The sequence below is a fragment of the Hydractinia symbiolongicarpus genome, chromosome 10, assembly GCF_029227915.1.
Source record: "Hydractinia symbiolongicarpus strain clone_291-10 chromosome 10, HSymV2.1, whole genome shotgun sequence".
NCBI lineage: Eukaryota > Metazoa > Cnidaria > Hydrozoa > Anthoathecata > Hydractiniidae > Hydractinia > Hydractinia symbiolongicarpus.
This window is the reverse complement of record NC_079884.1, coordinates 20,224,698-20,250,577: the sequence shown is the minus strand read 5'-3', so window position 1 is coordinate 20,250,577 and position 25,880 is coordinate 20,224,698. Positions and strand designations below refer to the sequence as shown.

The window sequence follows — 25,880 nt, the reverse complement described above, 5'->3', positions numbered from 1 at the left end:
GTAAAGTTGATTTGAGTAAGGATATGTTATACTTCAAAATGTTTGGATTTCAACATGTAATATGTTCATCTCGGTGATTTCATTTTTAACTGAAAGACACAAACGCAAAAGAGAAATTATTTTGAAGATGTTGATTGCTGATTCAAATAAAAGAAGAAACAAGAAGAAAAAGGAACGAGAACTTCCAAGATACTTGGTAAGACCTGGTAGAAGTAATATATCTTCAAATCATCGGGACTCTTCCACTGATTTATTTTTTATTTGGTACTCAAACATGTGTTTTTTGACAATAGTATACATGGTGAAGAACATTGACAAAACTCGTCATCATAGTGCTCATACTAATAAAAGACGTCTAATGGAAACAGCACTTACCGCATTAAAACGAATTAATAATAGAAACTGTTTCCATTAAACAAAAATATGGTATTAATTTTTGAGACGCGGCGCTTCGCTAAATCGTCTAATAGAAACTAAGTCTAAAAAAGTTTCCTCGAGGAAAATGCAATCCCGCCCTCAGAGCTTTTTTTCACTTTTTGATATATGCATGCTGGCGCGACCATAGCCACATTAGATTGCGAATAACAGAATTTACTCTACCAAGAAAATATTTTAGCTTGCATATGAAAATATGAATTTTGCTACATATAATCAACCATACTTGTTTCGATATAATTTATCTAAGATTATAGAATGTATTAGCACAATATTTTTTCGGAGAATTTGTTACGCATCTCTTTCTGGAAAAAGTTGACTCTTTTTAGACGACGATTTTTAAAAAATTTCGTCGCAATTGTCTGAGTTGTTTAACAACGACAAATTTGTAAACAAAAATCCAAAAGATTGGAGAAAAAACACTTTTTTCCCCTTTGTGTTTTTGTTTTTAATTGTGACGTTTGCCATCTATGGAACAAGTTTAATTAGACGTGCGTTTAAATTATGGAATGAAGGATTTAGTCGACAAAAAATGAAATCTAAAAATGTTCAATCCAAAATTTTGGAAATTGTTTATTGTTTCAATGTTTGAATTCACCGTAGATACTGCTTGACTTAAGAGACGAAAACAGGTATGTTCAGGGACGATCCACGCGAAACCTATCGCACATTTGTGAATATCGTTAAATTCCCGCGCGAGACCCACTGCTCATCACAACGTTCCTCCCGCACATATCTTAAGCACCGTAAGTTATCGCTCTGCATATCGATGAATACCTTGTTTCAAACTCGCTGCTCATCACCTCTACCTTAAGTATCAAAGCGTAAGCTATCGCATAGTTGTGAACATTGGGTATTTATCGATGTTTATAAGACTGGTCACTAGTGATATTTAAGTACCGTAAACTATCGCAAATATTTTTTGCGTAAAAAATAGAGATCTTTATACAACAAATGTGCGTAATTTATCGCAATAACATATTAAGTAGAGTGAAAGTCCCTTACTCAAAAGTTTTGTCTGATAGGCTTACAGATAGTTAGAAGGCGTGTAAAGAAATGGTAAGCATGATGACCTGTTTTAACAAGAAGAGAGCCGAAGAGGCTGATTAATATCGACTGTAGGTTCAGGCTATTATCATGCACCATGATAGAAGCCTGGATTGGTAGTTTCAGAGGATGATTAGGAAGATCTTAAAAAGTTGTGCAACTGGATCAGTTGCATGGGGTACATAGTTTGAGTGGAGAAAGGAAAAGTCTCTACTCAAATTATGACCACTATTAAAATCTCTAGTTGAGGGTTCCAAGAATATATAATAAATGTTTTGAGTATAAAAAATACAAGACTGATCTTATCTCTTTATTAGAGGCACCACAGAGACTAAGAAGATCAACAAGACCGAAAATCATGGGATGAGTTTGTGCAACAAGAGATGACTAAGAGTTAACCAGTAATGAAAAGTAAGATGCGTAAATGGTATGACTGGCTGATAAAAGCTGTGCTGAAACCAAAATAGAAAAGTGAAAAAGAAACAGAGGAGGACTATGTGGATGGCATGCGTATATTTGCTAAAGAACCAAGGAGGACTCAGAAAGTAGGGAGAAGCGCCAAGCCTCACCACACGCTTTGAGAACATAAGCACGCACTACACAAGACCTTCCGAAGCTTTCGCATCCCTGGTATAGCAAAGATAACTTACCCACATTTGTATAAAGATCTCTATTTTTTTACGCAAAAAATATTTGCGATAGTTTACGGTACTTAAATAACACTAGTGACAAGGCAGTCTTATGAACATCGATAAATACCCAATGGTCACAACTATGCCATAGCTTACGCTTTGATACTTAAGGTAGAGGTGATGAGTAGCGGGTTTGAGACAAGGTATTCATCGATATGCAGGCTTACGGTGCTCAAGATAAGTGCAGGAGAAGCGTTGTAATGAGTAGCGGGTCTCGGGCGGTATTCAATGATGTTCACGAATGTGCGATGGATTATGCGTGGACCGTCCCTGAACATACCCATTGTCTTTCTACTTGGCGTTCATTTGACGGAGAGGGTACACTCTTTCGAGAAAATATCTTATTGTAGTGCACTACTTAGAGGGTAGTTTCCACTACATTGTGTCCAATATTGTACAGTTAAATGTAGTAACTGGTGTGCAATTCTATACAATTATTGCATTTACTTTTTAAATTCAGTTTTGTTGCAAATATTACAGACCCAAATGTTGCATATAATGAAAAAGATAGATCAACCAAAAAGTACAATAAATAGGAGAAAATTAAAATAATTTTAACAATTGTAATTATAAAAGAGAAAACAAAAACATAACACTAAAATTTACAAATTTAAGTGTTAATGACTATCGAATGAGCGCCCTCATCAAAACACTATTTGTCGAATGAGTTCATATTCCAGCGGGGACGCTCATTCGAGTAAATCTATATTATATCTTTGATACTATAATAATACGCCAGTCTCTGTGACAGGCAAAGTGGATGTGCTCATTTTCCTTTGATCTTACCGAAATTTTCTTTGAAGTAACCGAAAAATGCGTCTAATATGCTAAATCTTCTGACGTTACGGCGCGACGTCAATAACACTACTTTAACGTCAATATCCTATATTAAATTAATGAAGCCATTACAGTGCACTTAAAACTTTAAGGCCATATAACACAGAGCACATGATCATATACATTTTGCAGTTTAAGCTCTACACAATAAAGGCAACGTGAAAACAAGGTTCTAAATTATTTTTTTTGGATGGGTTGCTGAGGTCACCAAAACATATAAATCAACCTATTTTCCATTGCTCTTTTGCCTAAGTGGTTTTTTCCACGGGCCTTAATCGAATAGCCTCTTTAATAATAGCCGTACTTCGTCTGTCTGCGTGCGTCTCTTTGTCTTTTTGTTACGGAAACACGAAATGCGATACATAAAAGACGGGCGAACCCGTGGATTTATTCACGGGCTATCGGCTGGTCTTTATATAGCCGTTGTGCATCTTTTTGTAACGGTGTTAACCACGCACGAAATCTTGAGCATACAAATAGCAATTGCGATATATGTTTGTCGACTTTCCTGTGACATGCAAACTCTCATGAATTTCCAACGGGTTAACGACTAAGTCTCTTTAATAATAGCCGTATTCCGTCTGTCTTTTCGTGCATCGTGCATTTTTCCACAGGCCACCGACTAGTCTCTATTATAATAGCCGTCGTCTCTCTGCTGTCTCTGCGAAAAATGGTACCACAAGTAGCGAGAGACACACAAAATCCAGTATATAAACGAGGGGAGCGAACCCGTGGAATCCTCCACGGCCACTGATTACTTTAAGGGCAGAAATTTTCGCGATTTTCACGATTTTGGTCCCTTTTCGCCAAAAAAATTTCTGCCCGGTAAGAAATTTAACCTGAAATTCGCAAAAATTATTTTCGCGAAAAATCAACTTTTTCTAAAAATCGCGAAAGTTTTTTCCAAGTTTTAAAAGCCGAAAAACATTATCTGGTTCGTAGACACAATCAAGTTGTTCATTTTCCAGTGGTCTCCAAAATCTTCGAAAGTAATGAACCCCCCTAACAGCAGCTGTAAATCTATGCAACTTCTCCATTTTTCTGAACAAAAAGACACCAGAAGCTAGACAAACAGATGATGGTTTGTCATGTTTTTTATCAGATCACGTTTTAACGCAGTCCTAACGCACTCTCCTCATGCATTTGATTTGGTGTGTACATTAAACAAATCGAATGTTTTTGTTCGTTTCGAAAGTCGAATCGAACACGTTATAAATTTGGAAAGATATTCGATTTAAAATCAATTTTTTTCATTGAAATTCATTGTCATTCACGAAAGTTTTTGTTTCCAAAAATAAAGATTTTGGAAAATTCGCGAAAGTTTCTTCTGTAAATTTCTTCCACGAAAATTCCGCGAAAATTTCTGCCCTTAAAGTAGTCTATATTATAATACCCCTATACGTCTGTCTGTGACGCAAAATGATAACGGCAGTAGCGAAACAAACGAAATGCAGTAAATAAATAACAAGTCCACGGACTATTCTCTATAATAATAGCCGTCGTCTGTCTGTTTGTCTATCTGTTACGGAAACACAAATTGCGATATAAAAAAGGACAGGCAACCCCGTGGATTTTTCCACGGGTGGACGACTAGTACGGTAAATATTTACTTTACTTTGTAGACACAGCTGGCTATTCTTACACGTATAATACATACAAAAACAGGAAGAAATAAATGTAATGTAAAATTTTATTATCCAAGCTTTAATTTTGTAAAATCTCTTATTCTGCTTTCTAAGTCTTGCCTTTTCCTAAAATCTGTATGAGAAAATGGATATCTAGCATTTTCCGTGATATGTTTATCGCTTCTTTAAGATCGCCTACATCTTTGATGTAACCATGGAATTGAATTGGCATGACGAAAATAATTTGTTGACAGTTGATGGCAGGTTGATATCTGGTGCTTGTAACGTGCATTTTTTATATTAAAACGCGCCCCATCTCTTTTTACAGTCATTAGGTAGGGTTCGAGTAACAGAGCACCTGCGTACAAACGGAACACTAAACAGTCTTTTTCGAAGTTATCTTTCTATGTAACAAAGTAAATTGACATCAACATGCGACGAACAGGTGCAGCGGAAGAGAAGTCGAATTTTGCTTGTATCACACAATTATAAAGTTATAATAAAGTCATTTTCTTTCATGCTTTTGTAATGTTATGAAAATGTAAATTTAAATTCTTAAAAATTATATTAAATAAATTGAAGAATTTTCATAAACATTTTAAACGACAGTGCCCCTTCTCTACAATTTAGAAGGAGAATGGCGCACTCTTGGATTGTTCTTTTGTTGTTTTCGGCTTTGTTTCTTTGCTCAAGGTAAGTTACAGTATTATACTTAACCTCGTGTCAGCACTGTTTTGCTAAGTTACAATACGGCGGTCGTTAAATGGGCAAAATGGCGCATATAGAAAATCTCTGCTGCAAAATAATTTTTCGCAAACTTTTAGCTCTCCACTTCAAAGATTGTGTCGTGGTCCTAGATCATTGTAACTTGTCGTTTTCCAAAAAGTCATAATATACCTTCTCGTAACTCCCAGGGTCTCGTCTAATGAAATTGAAAGGTCAATGCTCAGCCATGGAAAGTAAATTTTACAGTTAAAGTAAAAACGCTTTGTATATTAATAGAACAGATGGTGTAGTGGTAGCGCTTCCAGTTTGTAATCACAAGGTTTTAGGTTCGAGTCTCTACTCCGGCGCACTTTAAAAGTAGTGTTGACAGACAATAAGCCTACTGGCACGAATCGGTTTTTGTGGCAGGAAAACGAGTCAGAGAAACGATATACATATCTCCGATGGTAATGCTAAAGGCGGGATTTCCACGACGCAAATTGGACGGCGAATTCACTAGCGAAATGTATTTGAACATCGCAGTTTATTTGTTTCGTTTTTGGTTCCAAAATTTCACTTCGTCGAAAGGTTAAAATAATTAGCAACAAAATATTTCGTTGTTAACTTTTAACCAATCGGAACACAATTATTATTGTTTATATTTGGAAAAACTTATTACTGAAGAGAATTAAAAATGACTGTTATATTTAGCGGTTTTCGAGTATCCGAAGGAGTGCTTGTATTTTAATTTCGCTATATATTTTTGTTGTTGTCATGGAGGTTAATTCGCCTTGTGAACATTCACCTTGAGTTAAGCGCTCCGCTCAAATAAAAGCTCTGGTAATTTCGCAAAAGGAACATAAATACACACTCCATTGAAAAGCAAGAAAATCCAACAAATAGCCAGACTGTTTATATAAGCATTGATAAACTAAAAGATTATATCTACAAATTAAAAATATTTAGGATTTGTCCGTAGCCAAAATTTTAGACAAAGACTAATATAATATTTCCACTGCTGCTCTAAGTTTATTTTTCTAAAGCTATACAACCTCGATCCCAGGGCTTTTTTCTCTCTTTTTGATATAGGACGGCGAGACAGAAATATTTCTGTCTCGCCCTCCTATTATCAAAAAAAGAGAAAAGAGCCTTGGGATCGAGGTTAAAAACTATAGGCTCGATTCCATTTGACTCTATAGCGCAAAAATGTCAAGCGAGCCTTATACAAATATTATGTGTACAAGCAGAATCAAACCCAGGGCCTGTAGCGTTTTTTTATATCCTCACATTAAAAAACGCTACAGGTGCGGGAGGATGTCAAAGAGTGAAAAGGGCCTTGGGAATCAGGTTGAGTTGGGTGAGCTATTGTTTAAACTAAAGATTTGGGCATATTTTTTCATTTTCTAATCATAACCGCTTTTTTTCACGGTTACCCTGCTGCTGCTATAACAATAACCGCAACGGGAAGATTTACGTGTTTTTTCTTTGGTATTCATTGTGAAAAGAGAGTTTTTTAAAAATCTTATACATTTTATCTTAACGTGTTGACAGGTATATTACCGCAACGAAACTTATAAGTTTTTTCTTAAAACTAAACGCATTCTCGACCCCAGATCTCTTTGAGATAAGCTCGAAAGTTGAGGTTTTAATCTCAAACAGCTCTGGGGACGAAAATAAACTAAACGGTCCGTTTAAACTTACCGTGTATTTTAGCCTTAAATAAGAAACAAATGCGCCGCTAAACTTCCTCCAAACACTGAGTCACGACAATGTTAGTACTGGAGACGAATTTGCTACATATTTGCGCGATTTTCTCAGAAGCAGTCCGTTGGACTTTTTAAAATCGAAAGCTGCGGGACAAGATAATCAGGTCAGGACATTATTATGACAGGTTTTTTTAATAACATGAAAACGATTTAACTTTTTAAGCTTTGTGTTATACATATTAAACTCAGTAAAAACGAAAATATGCAGTAAACAGTTTTATGAGCAAGAATACTAAACACAACAACAAATAAATACAAAGAGCAGCGAGCATGCACAAAAACAACTAAATATATACAACGATAAATAAGTGAGCATACTACTATATAAAGACGAAGTAGCTGATATAAAGCTGAGTCTATATTACAAATATATACATAGTAGGTAATGCAAATATCTAGAAAATAGTTAGCAGGGAGGGCGGAGGAGCAAATTCGACTGAAGAACTGAAGAGGAAAATGAAAACCATGTGCCAACTATATATACTCTGAGGCAAGGGATTCTGGGAGGAACCTTCTAGAAGGAGTAGGGATGACCCACATGGAGTGGAGTACTAGGATACTCAATGGGGGTATGTATATACTGTGGAATTTAAACAATGATAAACAAGATTTATCAGTCACAAAAATTACGTCAATAATTACGTCATTAATTATGTTAATAATTACGTCATGCTAAATTTGCCTTTTTAGAACCACCCATTCCCCCTCGTCACACTCCATCACGTTTTCATATAAGACCCCTTTGCGTGACGTCATGCTCGATTGAGACCCCTCCCCCCCTTTAAAGCGTTTTTCCAAAGAGATAGGATGGTGCCTTTTCTAGGTGAAACAGACTTATTTTATCCCTCCATGTTTTAATTTGAGCACAAGCTTGAGATTTCAGCTCAGGGAAAGTTTTGATTTCCTTTCCCATGTTTTGCCATATTGGAGAACACTTTATAAGAGTTGCTTTCACAAGCAAATCTCTCTTTATACGCTGTGATCAGCTCTTGATGCAGCAGCAAAATCATCTGGTCTAACTCCTCTGATGAAGTATATAAAAAAGAATTGTATCAAAACTAAGACAACGCCTTTTTTGACAAATTAGAAATACTTTATTGAGAATTTTTTTACCATGACGTTATGGATTTAAACTAGGTATGATCCACACCACATTTTACCGTTACACTGTGTCAGGTAAAACAGAAAGACCCACCTATCCCCTAGCTTGACGTAATTATAGAACGACCTCCTGGAGCTGAAGTATGAAATTTTATAATTGATTTTTATTTTTAGTGCAAATGGGGAATGTAAACTCGACCTTGGTATTATCCTAGATGAATCAACATCTGTTGGGACCTACTTCTCATCAGAAGTTTACTTTGCTCGATTATTTGCATACAGATTAAAGTTTGGGACATCAGCTTCACTAGCTTCAGTGATAACTGTTTCGGATGCTGCAAGACTAAAGTTTCGTTTTCGTGATTATCAAGGATACAACGGAAATGGACTCCAATCAGCTTTGTACTACTTACGTTCCACAGGTAAGTAAAAAGTTATTCGAAAGTAGTAGAATGTACAATATTTAACCTGCCATGTATTCTCCTAATCGGATTATATACAACTTTTGTTGAAGGAAAATACAGACTTTTTATGTTCCAACTTAGAGAATAAGCTTTATTCAAACAAGAACTTAAATATCTGGATTAGAACTGGATTAAATATCTGATTTAGCAAAAAATTACCTAAAACTAGGAAATATAACAGGTTTGAAACTTAGGCTTTATTTAAATTAACGCCCCTTAAAGCCTCCTTTTAATAATGCCCCCCACCCCCCCCACCTTCCTTCAAAACAAAATTATTTCCTTCTTTTAAGCATCCCACTATTTTAAACACCTAAATATATGGATATATCGCTACTAAACATCCCTACTATTAGACCTGCTACTTTTTGGACCGTGAATGTTTATGTAAGAACAAGGAAGAAAACAAATGATCTTATTTCATTATTTCCTTATATAAATCATTTTTAAAAGAGCAAACAACAAAAAAACAGCAAAGTCCACCATAATGAACTTGAAAATAATCCTCTCAATGGCATAACAGACTCAGAAATTGAAGAAGCAAACACCCATTCAATTTTCTTGATGAAGAGGACGGTTTTGTAACTGTTGTTTGAAGATAAAATTTTTTGTTTTTAAGTAGACACCTCCCTCTTTTAAACGGTTTCCTCTAATAAACGCCCCCTCAAACCTTGAAGAGTTAAATAAATACTCTGGGTGTTTATTTGAGAATTTACATTATTTATGAAGCTGACTGTATAAATAGCATGTTTCCCTCAAACCATAACAACTACACTGAAAATACTGACCTGCAATTAATTGTGACCCAAGGGAATATACACAAATAAATTTTTTAAGATGAGCCCAAGATTACATGTATATATACATAGTAAAATTACAACAGCATATTATTTCGTTTTTTGATTACCATAATTTGAAACGATTTTAAATTAACATTTTTTTTAATATATTAGTTTTAAAACGTATAGAAATCAGGTCATTATTGATTTGGTTCAAATTATTGTCTTAAATATCATAATTCGTTTCAAAATCGTTTATTTGTATTTATTCAAATTTGTTTCAGGGTGTTTAAAATTTAAAAAAATAATAATGTTATATCAATCTAGTAATTGAATGGAGATTCACATAAAAGTCAGTCTTTTTCAGGAGAGGTGTGCGATCGCACGCGCATGCCTTAGCACACGCCTAAATCGTTTCAGGCGTGTGATTAATCACACGCCTAAAAAATAAATATTGAGTTTTCAAAATCAACCTATAAAATCCATTTTGTAGCGTGCGATGGCAGCCCTCGAGATAACTTTTGGAGACTCGTCAGACAAAATGTCTGATAGATTTCTGTCATGGTCAGACACTTTTATATCTCAGAAATTATTGAATAGTCCTGGAGCTTTTAATCCACGAGCAAGCCTATTCAAAGCCAATCTGACCAATTTACCGACTCCTGACTTAGTTAAAAGAACTACGTAGACATAAATCTCTTTTGCCTGGCCCCTTCGTCGTTGGTAACCAGGTCTAACACAAGAAATCCAGCCATGCGGTTCTTAACTAATGCGGAGGTGAACGCCGACGGAGCACGGATGAAGCAAGTCTGCAAAACTGCACTTACATGCGGAATAGACATTTTATCATGGATTTAATTGTAGATAATTTATTCATTTGACAAAACAATTGGAAACCATCGCAGGTCCAAATTTAATGGCTTTTTTCTTTATGCCTGTAAAAACGAAACCCACGTGCGGTGTAATTTTTTTTTGAAATTTTAATCCACGTGGAAAACGAAGCATATTTTTTCCTATTTACTTGTGATGACTTTACAAGTAATAATAATAATACAAACTTAAAAACTTATTTTGTTTTATATGTTTTAAGTTTTCTTTAGTGATGACATTTTTGCGATTTAGGGCGTGAGTATACGAAAAAATGGGTTTTTTTTTAAAAAAAATTTTTTCAGTGATTAGATAGCAAAAAATCTGGGCTTTAAAAATGGTGCAACAATATTTTTAAAAAAATCTATTTATAAGATAGATTATTATCCCAAAAAAGTTTTTTTTTTCATAAATTACTTTTTTGTTTTGCGATAAAGATCAGATATTTGTTCAGACGTAATCATCTTGGGTATTAATTTTTACTACTCAATTATGTTCAAGGTTATAAATGATAGATAATAAGTTTTTCTCCTATTTCCCATAGGACATTTTCTTTTTCTTTTTTTGTCTTCCTAAATTGAATTACCGTGAAAAACATGGCAAAACCAGTTTACAAGTTAACAGCGAATAAAAATATCCTATCGTCATAAAGCTTTTATATCATCAAAAAAGAAGAAAATCCAAAACAAAAATATTAGACTCACCAGCTAAAAGAAGATTAAGGCAAAAGGTTTCTACTGCTGATCGCCAAGCTAGCACTAGTCGAAAAAAAATTGTAGACGCTGTGTCATCCAGCGATAGCGATGAGAGCGTTGACAAATACACAAACTTTCCGCCGTGCAACTGGATCGTTGATTTATATCTATTGACAGATTGTTTAAAAAGATCCTCCATTTGCAAAATCTGTCACGGCCAAGTAACCATAATGGAGCACAAAAACTTTCGAGCTGGACTGGAAACAAAGTTTATTTTGCAATGTAACAATGAAACATGCGACATGGCGGAAGATTGTTTTACCACTAAAAAGATGGAAAAAATATTCGAAGTTTATCGAAAAAGTGTTCTTTAAAATAATGAATTTGTTTATTTCCTTTTCCTCTTTTTTTACTCGAAGAATTAGAGTCTAACGAAGAGTGTGCCATCATAACTAGAAAAGTTAACAAAATAATTTTAATAAAAAATAAATAAAAAAAAATTATGACATATTTATAGCTACTTACCCACAGTCACGCATCTCCGTTAACATACTTCTTTTTTTCCTTTCAAGTTCAGGTTTTTCGTGATTTATGTTTCTAGAGTTTGTTTTTGTTTTACCCATACTCAACTGTGTATAATTGCGAATGTGAGCGAACACGTGCAGCATAAATAGAAGATGTGAAAAACAACTGTTAACAAAGAGTTGTTACCATAGTGATCAATTATTATGCAGAACTATAAGATTTCTGTAAGAAACTTAAAAGCTCTTTTTCACAGTGTTAAATTTTTAAGAGAGTATCACTAACGTTTTAAATCTCTTTTACAAAACTATAAAGGATGTGGGGGTGGAGAGCACGCTTAGCATGCAGAGGAATGTTTGATCTAAAAAAGCCTTTTTTTTATTTCTTGAGAATGAGCAGAACGCGAGTTATGATGAGTTTTCTGACAATTAGAGGTTAAAAATTGTGGAAAAAAATTTAATACTAAAAACTCCAAAAGTCAAAATAATTATGAAAAAATTAAAAAAGCGTTTTTAGATCAATGTCTTGTGATCACAAAAAAACAAACAGCAAACTTGAGAAATTAGTAGTTTCGTAAAAGAGATCGCATTTGTAGGGGAGGGGTCTTTTTTTTCTGTGTCTATTAAACCTTCAAATTTTATTTTTTCTTAATAATTTTTTTACCATTATATAGGAAATCATATAGGCTTTCTAAAAATATATACATTAATATATCAAAATAAATTTTGAATTATTAGCATGTTAAAATATCACACCTTTTTTGTATACTCACGCCTTAATTGGTTTATTAAAATGCGCAGCCTTTACTTAGTTTTTTAACGGCCCCTGACTGACACATTTATTACTTGTACAAACACATGCTTATTTTGTTTTCTATGTTTAAAGGCTTTTGCAGTCTCCAGTGTTTGGGGTTCACTGGTTAAATCGTCCCCACCTTTTAGGAAAACGCCAAAATACTTTCTAGGTGTGCAATCATACACACGCCATAAACAATGGCGAGTGCGGAGGCATGCGCATGGATAGCTATTTGTATGGATACAAAAATGTACATAAATGTTCCAATTTCATTCATTTTCATTGCATGACTCTGTGACATTGCCTTGTTATCTTCTCACTGTTGTTACTTATAATAAATAAATGTTTTATAACATTTACAACCAAGTATAATACTTTGATGAATTATATGACAACAGAAGTTTATTCCAGTATGCCTTTCACCTATATGTAAGATTTGAATTTTTGTTTTTGAACACTTTTACATCATTGTAATTCAGTCCCAGACCATAAGTACAAAACACATTCCATAAAAAAAGACAATTATTCAAGATGAAACAGTAGCTGATTCATGCCAAGAAAACAACCTTCATGATTTTATGGATTAGTTTAGTCAAATATTAAAAAATTCCTTTTTGGTTAGCTTTAACCTTGAATCAAAAAATTTCAGAAAGTTTCATTTTTATCTTAACTATTCTGATTTCCCAATGGTAAGAAAAATTATGCTGGATCTACTGGCTGTTAGAGAATATGTCTTTTCCATCAAATTTAACATTAGGCTAATGACTTTTCTTACATGTAAATGGCCTGACAAATTAAAACCTGTCTTATGACGTGCAATATTATAGATACTAAAATGTCTGATATAGGACAAAAATCAAAAATAAATTTTTTGATCAAAGGTTGCAGAAGCTGTTTAAGCTTGTTCTGTCACAAAAAAACCTTCTAATTTTTATTATTTCTAATCTCTTCTTACAATTTGGCAGTAAATCTTGTTCATTTTATGATGTTGTATTTAACATAATCTTTTGTCTGTAGGTGGAGGTAGTCGAATTGATAAAGGCCTAGAACTGGCTTTTTCATCCATGTTTCATGATACAGCAGGGCAGCGACATTCTGTTCCAAAGGTTTTCTGGTTTATGTATACATATTTTTATGCATGTACATCTATAATTCCTAAAATTACAGTCTCAGATAAAATCTAAATAGTCAATTCCTTTATGCATGGTGCATTCATTGTGTTTAAAAGCTCAACTATTAAATATATACAGTGTAACCTACACCTTATCAAAATTAAATTACAACTTTTTTTTTCACTTCTATGCTCCAGATTCTTCTTGTGTTGACTGATGGAAGAAGTACTTCAAGCTTGGCACAAATACAAGCTGCCACAAATAAATTAAAAGCCAAGGGCATATTAGTGTTTTCTATCGGAGTTGGTGCTATTAATCAGCAAACACTTCTTTACATTGCATCGGATCCCAAGTTTGTATATCAGTACACGTATGCAACAAATATTCAGACCATTATCACCAATATTATTTCTCAAAGTTGCTCACGTATGTATTATCTGTATATAAAAACAAATATTTTAGCTTTTGTGGAGAGCTGCTGCACAAAGATGACAAAGACGTGTGCACAGGAAATGTATTTATACACACATAAAGTGGTGCATAAAACATATGTTGTTTATTCTTAAAAAATAGCTTTTATTTGATAGTATTCTGAGAAATAAGATTATATTTTGTCTTCTGTTTTTTTGTGAGAATCATTCAGACACATTTGTTTCACTTGGTAAGTGGAGAAAATGAAAAAGCTTTTATAAACGAAATGCTACGAAAAAATCTCAGAAAATTATTGTTTAGTTGTCCGTTGAAGTCAGGATGAAGACCATAATTTTCCTACTTTATTCAATGTGTTTATTTTCTGATTCTTTTCCTTGCAGTCTTGTTATACAGAACTCCACTTATTTTTGCTTTTAAAAAAGAATCTTTTATGCATAAAAAAGGCCCTAAAACAAGATGCATGAAATAAACATGTGCCATGGACTTTGATTTTAGACAAATACAGTCTAGATTAGATTGAAAGAAGGTCATCAATATACCATGTCCAACCCATGCTAGCATGGAAAAAAAACGTTGTACTGAATAATGATAAGGTTTTCAAATGTGAAATAGCAAATAATAGCCGTAACAATTTTTATCAAACCATACATAAATAACTTAGATAAAATTATAGTTACAAGATCATCTTTTAAATTTGGTGCAAAAGAATTATTATGCACCAAAAAAAATATATACATTTTCTATTTTCTATGATCAATTATTTTGATATTATAAATGAAAATTTTTATCCACTTTGTTGACACAAGTAAATTCCCAGAGTATTCCACCGGTTACCTACCTCAACAGGAGCTATCTGTCACACATGCTGATTTGAATGCACAAATTTCCTTGGTAGAAATAGCAAATAAGATACATTTTTAATAATTCATATTGATTTTCCATGGGCTGATGACTAGTGTTATGATATTGTTTTTCCAGTTGTTACATGTCAGTTTAAAGATTGTTATTATCATTACTGGTCTGCATGGTCAGCAAAATGTGGGACTGCATATCGTACAAAACAACTCCGAACTGCTGTAAGTCGCACCAAAACTCAAACAGGAAAATGTACAGGTCTACCAACATCTTGTAAATCCATGCTAAAAGAAACAAAAAATCTTGGTACATGCATCACAAGTAAATAGTTTACTTATGTTTTTTAGAAATACATTATCTAAATTGTCCTTTTTTAATTGGAATATCTTATATCTGGTTGAATATGAAAATGAACATGAATAATAAGGAGTGAACCTATACAAAATAATTGAAGATTCTTTTTCCTTTACTCTAGATTCTGAACCAACTAGCTGCAATATTGATCTTGGTGTAATTCTTGACGAATCTTCCTCTGTTTTTCCACTTACAAACTTTAAAAAAGAAACAGATTTTATTGAAGCTATTACATATAATCTTGCCCTTGGGGTTGATCGTTCGTTAATTTCTGTAATGACCTTTTCAACACATGCAAGAATGAAATGGCGATTTCGAGATTATTATGGATATAGCAAAACTGGATTGAAGCGTGGTTTGTCTGCTTTGGTTATGACAGGTATTTTTATGAAAAACATTTTATTTTTTACTAAGACTTAAGCTAGTAATGTGCACTTTTGATCATTATCAACTAGATGTATTACCAGCAAAAAGATGGAATTCTTTTAAGGTTGCCTTCTTTAAAACAAATGCTGCATCCTTTTAAATTCATCACCTTACCAAAAAAAAAACTTTTCTTTCATAAAAAATGTTTCTTTAATATCAAGCCATTTATGAAACATTAATTTGTCATGTGAGTCTTTCATGAAAGCAAGTCTGCATCATTGTGATGTGAGTGAGAATCATGTGAGCCAGACATGCATCAGATTTGGAGTTCTGGAATATTTAAACATTTTTCTTTCTTTGTCATTCCTTAAACCTACATGTAATTTTCTTAGGTGGTTACGGAACTGTTACAGACACAGCCTTAAATGCTGCCAGAAGTCAAATGTTTGTGACTGCATCTGGTACAAGATATAATTTTCCAAAGGTACATGGAACATTGTAACCATATAATAAAATAACAAAGTCTTCATAATAGTTTTTACTTTTGTAAGACACAGTCAAGTGGTGCAAAAATAAAAAAATAAAAAAATGTTATGAACCTTAAAAAGAATACTTGATTATTTTATGAATTAAAGGTTATCTTTTTATAATAAGTGACCCTTTGAAGCATAACACATTCAATAGGGGAACGCCTCAAATAAAAAGTGCATTTTCTAGTGAAAAATATTACTTAAGCCACCTTGTGTCAAATGAAATAATTATGTTTATATCTTGTATTATTTTGTCTTTAAATATCTTTATTGCATTCAGGTTCTTCTTATTATTTTGGCTAAAAACAGTGGTGTTGATATGCACCGTCTTCAAGAAGCTTCAGATCTTTTGAAATCCCAGGGAGTAAATGTATATGCAATTGGTGTTGGTTCTGGTGTATATGTGCAGGAATTAAAAGCAATTGCCACCCATTACAAGAACGTATTTCACGTTAATAGCTTCTCAAGCTTACAAAATATTGCCACAAATGTTCGAACAGCTGTATGTGCATGTATGTGTGTTTTTGTGCTTTTTAGTAACCTTCAAGATTTAGTTGAATAAATGAAAAATAAAAAAAAAGCAAAATGTTACTGAAATTAAAATGTTACTGAAAGTTGTTACTATTGTTACAAGAATCTGTTATATTCTTAGTGTTTTACATATCTCAAAGGACAAAGCATTCTTAGTGGAAAACTTTCTTAGGTGATTTAAGATTACAAAAATTTCATTGGTCAAAAAAATAATGGTCGGTACAAAGATTTGTCCAAATATAGATTTTGAAAATAAACATTGTTGGAGTTTGGAGGTTTTTTATGAAAAAGAACAATATAAGCAGCCTTAGGCTGTTGTCAAAAAGCTTTCTTTTTGACTTGTAATCATAAGATTTCAGGTTTGAGTCTCCACTCCGGCGCACTTTAAATGCAGTGTTGTCAGCCCATTTGGAGCCATCTACTGACCGCTAACGGGCTTGTGTGGCAGGCAAGCAAGTTAGAGCAATGCTATACGTATCTCTAGCGGTAATGTAACATAGTTACAGTCGGAGGTGAGAAAGAGCCAACCGTTAGGATAGAATCCCCAAGGACGGTAAAACTTCCCGTTACTTACTTTCCTATGAAGCTTACACATATCATACATGTCATGTTTTATAAAATAACTAATATTAATAGTTTTTACATCTTCTAGTTTCTACATGTATTTACTACCAATGTGATTATCATCCATGGTCAGCCTGGAGTGGAAATTGTGGGAAAATTTCACGTACAAGTTATTTAAGAAACACAATACGTAAAGAAAAGAGACAACAAAGTGGTTGTGCTGGCTTAACAACAGTCTGTGCTCCTTCAAAGAAAGAATTTAAAACAGCTGCTAATTGCCAAAGTATGTATGACACAGAATTTAATTCTTTATAAATTTAACAAACATATATGGTGGTTGTTCATATTGTTTTTAATATTTATTACATTTCAACCTATACCTTGTATCATCATTAAGGGTGAAATATTTGATCTGTTTAAACGGAAGTTTAAAACCTGACTGATAACCTGTAGAGGAAAATCAAAAGTCTTTGTGGCAAGAAAAATGAAAAGACCTGTGACTACGGTTGCTACCTCCGCAATTATCATAGCAACTGTTAAAAAAAAGCAAAAAAAGAAGAGTCCATATTGCGAAAACGAGGGGAAAGTCTAGTTGTAACATCTACATTACTGCATGAATTTGGAACAGTAGATCAGTTTGAATACGAAAAGTTTTTGAGAATAAGTATAGATGTTTTTGATGAAGTGCTTGAAATTATAGTCATCTATACAGAAACAAGACACAGTAATGTGCACTTATTACTTGCGTAAAGCTTGCTAGTTATTTCGAATTGCAACATATTTTTTTTGTTCACAAAAGCACACTTGGCAAAATTAAGTTTGGTTTGCAATGCAATATAAAGCAAATTTGAAAAACTTTATAAATTTCATTTTTTTTTGCTCTCGCCATTTTTCTTGTGTTTTTTCTTGATTGTTTTTTGCAATAGCTATCTTGTTTTTAACTTATTTTGCATAATATTCCGAAAGTGATACATGAGGTTAAACGTAGACTTATGAAATTTCAAAAGAAAAAGACCATCTGTTTAACCAAAAAAGCTGGTCCCTTTTTTGGAATGACCAGTAGGTTAAACTTGGCAGGTCAAAAAGTTCCATTTGTTTAAATACACAAACCATATTGACCTTATGACTTATCTGTCATGTTAAAACCTCCCGTTTAAACGAATCGAGTATTATCAGCCTTCAGGATGGGATAAATTATATAAAAAAACAAAATTAATGACTAACGAAAGTGGATGTTTATTTCATTTTTAAATATGTGTTTGAAATATTCAAACAGAAACAAAAATAAACAGTAAAATAATTGGATGTCACTGATGTTTAGCATTATGCTCAAATCTCATTTATTTACAAACTTTTTGTGTGTTTAATCTCCTATATTAATTTAAGTAGTTTGTTCAAAATGGTAGCTAAATAGCATGAAATAGCGATGTCAAGGTATGTACGACGGATACTAATTCGGGGACAGGAATATGGAGGACAGATGATTGCATTGATTTTTCCACAACCTATTGACTAGTATATATGTTAATAATGATCTGTTTAAAATGGTTACACTGCAGCTTTATTTTAGATTTTCCACAAACTAATGACACTACTTTATGCTAACTGGTGAACAAGGATGCACAAAGTATTGATGTAGAAATTGTACCATGGTTGAATTCCTATGAATTTTTTCACAAGAAAACAAATAGCATAACTTTTGCCTTCACTCCCATGAACTGTTACTTTACAAAATTGTAAAGGCTTACACCAGTCAACAAACTTTTTATTATTCTTCTTCTTATTTTTAGGTGATTCTACAGCAATGTGCAAGCTAGACCTTGGTGTTATCTTAGATGAATCTTCATCAATCAGTCCAACTTCCTTGTTTCGAAAGGAAACAGATTTTATTCGAGATCTGACAGACCATTTAACAATTGGTCCTCAAAATACATTAGTTTCAGTTCTAACATTTTCTACAATTGCTCGATTGAAATTTAGTTTTCGTGATAGTGATGGACGAAGTAAATTTGCACTGAATAATGCTCTGTTACGTATAAACATGCTAGGTATGCTATGTTATCTGTTGTTGATTTGTAGCAGTGTGATTTTTAGAGAAATAAGATATCAATTATAAAATATCATTTTGTTAAGTTTACTGATTTAAAAGGGGCTACATAAAATATAAAAATAGGCACTTCTTTTACATAAAATACAAAAGTAAGCATTTCTTTTTAACTTACACGTAGGTAAATAAAAAGCATTATCACAAGCTGTCACAAAAGTTATTTAAATGGTGATTATACCACCAGTGTAACACTTTTATACCATGCTTTTAGCTAGAAATATTATGCTAATTGACAGATGTAGATGAGTAAAGACTTCTTGTATAATTGGCCATGCCTAAAGTTTAAATTTGCAATAAACGTCTTCATTGAATAAATACACCCTTTTAACAGACTCTCCTCTTAAAAGTGGGCATTTGTTAGTAACAGAGCTTTTCTAGTTAATTCATATAGGGAAGGGTTGACACTGCAAGTGTCCAGACTAACTATATCTTTTTATAATATTTTCATCAACGAAATATATCAACAGCCTCCATTTGAATTAGAATCTAAATAATAGATAGTGCTAATAGAAATATTGAATACTGCAGATTTTTTACTGTTTAGGAGGAAATACTGCAACTGAAAAAGCATTAGACATGGCACGCACAAAAATGTATGCAACCAGTTCTGGTCAAAGGGAGGGAGTCGCAAAAGTATTATGATTTATTTTGTTTATTTGTTGGATTAGTCACACCAGTTTATATATTATTTTTTTTAATTATATTCAACTACTAATGCTGACGTTTGTATTTCTAAAGTTGCTTGAGTTGAATTTTATTTGACAGGTTTCATTAATTTATTATTGTTTTTACTATTTTCACAACAAAAACAAAATGTTGGTAATGTTAAAACTGAATACATTTTTATACTAGGTGTTAATTGTAATAACTGATGGAAATAGTCAGGTTGGACCAGTTAGAGTTAAACAAGCATCTGATCTTTTGACTGCAAAAGGAGTAAATATTTTTGCAGTAGGAGTTGGCAAAGCAATTAATCAGAATGAATTGAGAGCAATTGCAACTGGTGACACTAACATATTTCGTGTTGATGGATTGAATGATTTAAGTAATATTATTAATCGTGTTCGAACAGCAAGTTGTTCAGGTGAGTAAATAAATGATCAAGACCTGTCATCTACGACGAAACTTCTCCATGTCTTAAATTATTGTCTGAGATTTGGCAGAGTTGTAGGAAGGTACTGATTGTTGTGATGAACTGAAAATAGGGGGGAGGAACACTAGGGAGATGGCAAAGTAAAAACAAACATTGTGTTGGTTTTTTTTTGATGTAGTTTTATTATATTTTCGGTTTTTAAAATTATATCTGCTAAATTAGTAAAAAAGAAATTTTGTGTTTTTTTTTTCACGTTTTTTTTTTCTGCTCCAGTTTTGTAATTTGTAAAATGAGTTTGAAGTTTTTTCAGATTTTTTAAAATAGTATGTGGGAAGTAGAAGTATCTAAAGGAATCACTACTTTTAAAAATAATTAGCCATTCTACCTATTTTTAGCGGTGACATGTCAGTACAGAGACTGTTCATATTATAACTGGAGTACATGGTCTGCAACATGTGGTACAGTAACAAGATCAAGGCGATTGTACCGTGCAATTGATAGAACAACCAAGAGGGTTGGTGGTTGTGCAGGATTAGCATCATCATGTCGCTCATCTATTTTAGAACAAAAGACACTCAGTGCTTGCAAGCGTATGTGTTTTTATAATAATGTTACAATGCTAGGGATCTTGTTATAGGAAGGTTTATTAAATTTTAACTGGATTTTAATTTTGTAGGTTCTATATTATATCGATTAAAATAATGTAATTTATTAGATTTTCATGTTTTACATACCTTGCTAGAACAAAGAAAGTTAGGAGAATTTTTTGAAAGTATAATCGATACTTAATTGTGTGATTGTACTTTGATTCAAAAATTTAGGCATCAATTTTTTGGTGATTTAAGAAAATCAGAATCTTGCTTTCTTGTAATGTAACTTGTTATTAGACATTATAGTTGGTTTATAGTTACAAATTATTTAAAAACAATAAGGAAAGAACAGCTGAATAAATGTAGTTTGTATAAAAGTATGGACTATGTAGCTATGCGTGTAATATTTTTCATTTAGCCTCCATAGTAATGTGCACGTATTATGAATGCAACTGGGGAGAATGGTCAATGGCAAGTGCCACATGTGGATACAACACAAAAAAACAAAGGTTTTTAATGCAGAAGCAAAGAAGTGCTCATTATTACACCCGCTGTCCTTCAAACTTAAAACTTACCCCTTGTTCAAAAACGCCTCAAGTTTCAACCGCCAATGTATTATGTAAGAACTAATTTGTCTTACCTGCATGTCAATTTTATTGTTTTTAAACTGTTGATATATTGGTATAAATAATTTTAACGTACCAAAAAACTTAATCACAAGTCAACTTTTCTAAAATTAACTTTTTAACACTAAAGTGATAAATTTAACATGTAGCATGAATTACATTTTGATAGCGATCATTCTTGTAGGTATTTTGTACATTGTAGCTTGATATACAGAACTTTTATTAATAAAAAGAAACACTGTTAATAAAAAAGAAGCTAATGACATGATAATATTTAGCAATAATGTCTTTAATTTTTACGTATACTTCTAGGTCCATGTCGTATCAGTCAGTGTTCATGGTTATCTTGGTCGGGTTGGTCAGGTACATGTGGAAGTGTAACAAGAACACGCCAACTGCGTAAAACATCTCAATATCAATATTTTTATGATTGCAAGGCTGCAGAAATAGCACATGGGTGTAAAATTCAAAATGAAAAAGAGACACAATCAGCAAATGTTAAGCCATGTAAGAAAACATTTTTGCTAATGGAAAAAATCATCTTTCACATCAAAATCTAACAAAATCACATATTCAACATATGCAGGCTAAGATAGGGAATTCTCTAAGCATATGCTAAACACGTTGCTTAACCTCGGTAATCCTTCTATGAGTTTTTAACTTGTGTCATCGTTATTTTCACTGCCTGAGCTTGTGTAACCATAATTTAGTTTTGTTCATCAATTTTTCCTCCAATGAGCATAACATAATCGAACTGTTAAGCATATCCCAGCCTGATTTCAAACTTTCACTTGGTTATAAAAAAAACATGTAATCTTCGAATCTACAAAAATTGTAAGTGGCTGCTTAATTAAGCAATATAGAATCAAAAGTTATCACTTCACATGCGTAGGTATACTCTGTACGTATTAAATATGTACTTCTGTAAATAAACCAAACCATGCAATTTTTCTTTTATTCTCTTTTTCACTCTTTTCTCAGTGTGTTACCATATCTTCTAACTTCACAAATCCTCCCAAATCATAATAAAAATAGTATAATTTGTTAATAACTATAGCAGCTATTTTTTGCATTACAACAACATAAGTTTTATTTTTTATATTATATTTAGGCGTTACGACAGAGTGCAAATTGGACCTAGGTGTCATTCTTGATGAATCAACATCAATCCATCCAAATTTGTTTCGCAAAGAAACAGACTTTGTAAAATATTTCACTGATTATTTACCCATTGGAATGACAAACACTTTGGTTTCAGTCATCACATTCTCAACTGATCCAAGATTCAGATTTAGTTTTAGAGACTACCCTGGTTATAACAAATATGGTTTAAACGGTGCACTTGATCGAATTAATATGTATGGTAAGAACTTTTTTTTCGCTTTTCGCTTTATGCAAAACTTTTTAGAATAACTGATGTTGAAATTAAATTAACGATGTGAAATAACAAATATACACTGATGCGTTTATTTTTTATGTATGTTTTATGTTTACGACCCATGATCAGAACTCATTGGTGTCTGTTTAACAGGACACTTTAAACAGGAGGCAAGTGATACGAGTTGACTTAAAAAACAATTGTGATTAAACTTTCGTTTTATATCATAATGCTTACCATACGAGTATCTGTCTGTGATCCAAACTTGTAGTTAAATTCTTATAGAGTTTTCCACGGGTAAAACAAAAATAGTAACGCAAAAATACTAATTTTGAGAGGTTATAAACACAATGAAGAAGATGCATCATTTTTTGTATTTAAAAAAAGCTTCACTTTGTTGTGGTGTTCATCAAATCAAATAAATATGTTTTTAGGTGGTAATACTGGTACCGAAAAAGCTTTAGAAATGGCTCAAAATCGAATGTTTACATGGAGCAATGGTGCAAGATATGGTATATCAAAAGTGAGGGGACATTATTAGTGTTATAACGTTAAATTTGTAGTGCAATTCTTTAGTAGCCTGGCATTTTAATATTCGTTTTCAACTGCACTTACTGGCCATGGACCATTTACCCTTTGCAGGGTGCATTGTCCATTAAAGTAATTTTAACAAATAGTATTACTGCTCCCAGATATTTCTCTAATAAATTATTTCTCTAATTTCTCTAATAAAAATGCTTATATCCAACTGTTCATTAGGCTTTGATAGTTATCACAGATGGGAACAGTCAAGCTGGCCCAACCATTGTTAAACAGGCTTCAGATAAACTTGCTGCTAATGGAATCGACATTTTTGTAGTTGGAGTAGGCAATGTTAATCGGAATGAGTTGAAAGCAATTGCAACCAATGATGCTAACATTTTCCATGTTAATGGATTGAGTGATTTGAAATCCATCGTGAATCGTGTTCGACAAGCGACATGTGCAGGTAGAATAATAATAAAAAAATTTTTAATGTACATTTAGAAAACTTACGCATTGCAATTAAACATTTGGCAACTTTGTTAATAATCGACACCAGACGAAATCTCAAAATAATGTCCGTACCATAACTGCAGGTTTTAGCTTAATCAGCAACTGGATTAGCAAGGTATGGGGTTGTGATTTTGCTTAAAATTTGCCAAACTGCTAAGCAGCTTGATAGGCTGAAAATTTGAGTGCAAAATAGAAATGTAAGCTGGAAACTTGTAAATTTGAAATCTTATTTTTTTATTCATACTGGTATTCTGTCTGCAATATTGTTGCAAGAATTACTTCGTACTAAACGTGCACGAAATGTGTACAGAAGCTTGACTTACCTAAGTGGATAATGAAGGACGAACAATTCCAGAGTTTTTTTCACGGATTAATAATTAACATCGATATACATCTTTGACTTACCTGTATTTTTTTCAGTCAAGGAGTGTCATTACAAGCATTGTTCCTACTATGGATGGTCTGCATGGTCTGGTACGTGTGATAAAGTTCACCGAACAAGAAAATTGTATTATGCGTACAGTAAAGTTACAAAACGATATGGTGGATGTGCAGGGTTACCAACAACATGCCAAGCAACTCATAAAGAAGAGAAACTTCTTCAAGCATGCAGAAGTTAGTGTTATTATTTCATGTCCTAGCCGTTAATATGATTTATAACCACTAGGTTATTTATTTTAAACTCTTTTGCTTTTAATTCTGTCATAATACAAACATGTAATTTTAGACTTGTAAGCATAAGTTTTTGAAAACTTGAATTGTTTTTCCCGTGTATTCTACCTGAAAGAAAGGTCTACTTGATCTAAAACTGTTGTAATTGTTGTAAGAGTCTACAAGCATATACATACGGTATACATAAGTAGTTTTTTTTCGGATAAGCATTGTCTTCTTTAAAACACAGAGCAAGCTTCTAAAAAGGTGACAGAATCATGATGGATTTTTTTTCAACTTATGTCAAAGACGTGGGTTTAACAAGAGAGGCGGGAATATAGAAGTGCGGGAAAAATAGTATAAATACTGTAACATTCATTTACAATATGTCACAACTGTTGTTTTAAGACAAGGGGAATTGCAAGTTTCTTTTACAACACGTGTTCCTCATTTGTAAAACATAATTCTAAAGCACAATTGTGTAACCAGGAAGATTAACAGCACAAGAATATTTAAATTTATATTTTTCATTATCTAGAGACAGTTGTAACTTGTACATTCTACACTTGCAATTGGGGTACTTGGTCAGCATTCAGTACCACCTGTGGCGCTAACATGAAACGTCAACGTATCCTTCTTGAAACAAAACACACAAAAAATTACTACACAAGATGCCCAACAGATTTAAATACGAAGCGTTGTTCAAAAACACCGAACGTTGAGGCTAAGAATGTCTACTGTAAGTATAAAAATTGCTGATCTGAACGAATTGTTTTTTTTTTTTTTGATTTGATGTGTTAGCAAATATTGAATGCACACTAACATCACTAGGAACGCACAGTTAAAAAATAATCAAAAAGGCTAAAAATAGGAGTTAATTTAGAATAGGGACCATATTTTCACTTTGCAAGTGACAACTGCTTGTCAGTTGTGAAATGGGTTTGTACAGTTGCACTGTGACACTGTAAAGAGCAGCCATATGCGTTGTTATGATTTCATTGAATGTATTTGTTATTCATCATAAAGGTAAAAAGATTCTATAATAATGATCTATCTTTGGTTTAGGTCCCTGTCGTGTTGAAAGATGTGCTTGGGATGCATGGTCAAAGTGGTCAACGACATGTGGTCGTGCTACAAGGATACGAAAATTAAGAAAATATGTGAACCACCAGTTTTCATATGATTGTTCTTCAGTACAAAAGAGTTTTGGTTGTAAAGAAACAAAAGAAACAGAAACCCAATCGTTTACCCTTGCTCCTTGTATGTCTGTTCGTTTGAATTTTAAGATTGCTTGAACTACTCACTGCAACATATTGAGAGAGATAATTC

General features: G+C 32.9%; 1 protein-coding gene across 2 annotated transcripts in view; it reads left to right on the top strand.

Moving 5' to 3' along the window:
• The first annotated feature begins 5,168 nt into the window (after positions 1-5,168).
• Positions 5,169-25,880, top strand: part of LOC130662382 (uncharacterized) — a 32,303-nt gene continuing 11,591 nt past the window's right edge. Inside the window, exons 1-21 of one of the 2 annotated variants that reach the window (XM_057461238.1) lie at positions 5,169-5,329; positions 8,383-8,630; positions 13,345-13,433; positions 13,637-13,865; positions 14,850-15,047; positions 15,202-15,459; positions 15,839-15,930; positions 16,257-16,488; positions 17,160-17,354; positions 18,862-19,119; positions 19,723-19,811; positions 20,031-20,262; positions 20,667-20,861; positions 21,280-21,480; positions 21,800-21,994; positions 22,599-22,850; positions 23,300-23,388; positions 23,625-23,853; positions 24,321-24,515; positions 25,090-25,290; positions 25,617-25,811. In XM_057461238.1, coding sequence (XP_057317221.1) covers positions 5,274-5,329; positions 8,383-8,630; positions 13,345-13,433; positions 13,637-13,865; positions 14,850-15,047; positions 15,202-15,459; positions 15,839-15,930; positions 16,257-16,488; positions 17,160-17,354; positions 18,862-19,119; positions 19,723-19,811; positions 20,031-20,262; positions 20,667-20,861; positions 21,280-21,480; positions 21,800-21,994; positions 22,599-22,850; positions 23,300-23,388; positions 23,625-23,853; positions 24,321-24,515; positions 25,090-25,290; positions 25,617-25,811 — 3,928 coding nt within the window. In that variant the 5' untranslated portion in view covers positions 5,169-5,273. Of the gene's footprint in view, positions 5,330-7,205; positions 7,677-8,382; positions 8,631-13,344; positions 13,434-13,636; positions 13,866-14,849; positions 15,048-15,201; positions 15,460-15,838; positions 15,931-16,256; positions 16,489-17,159; positions 17,355-18,861; positions 19,120-19,722; positions 19,812-20,030; positions 20,263-20,666; positions 20,862-21,279; positions 21,481-21,799; positions 21,995-22,598; positions 22,851-23,299; positions 23,389-23,624; positions 23,854-24,320; positions 24,516-25,089; positions 25,291-25,616; positions 25,812-25,880 lie in introns of those variants that run through there. The other variant, XM_057461239.1, reaches the window with a different exon arrangement.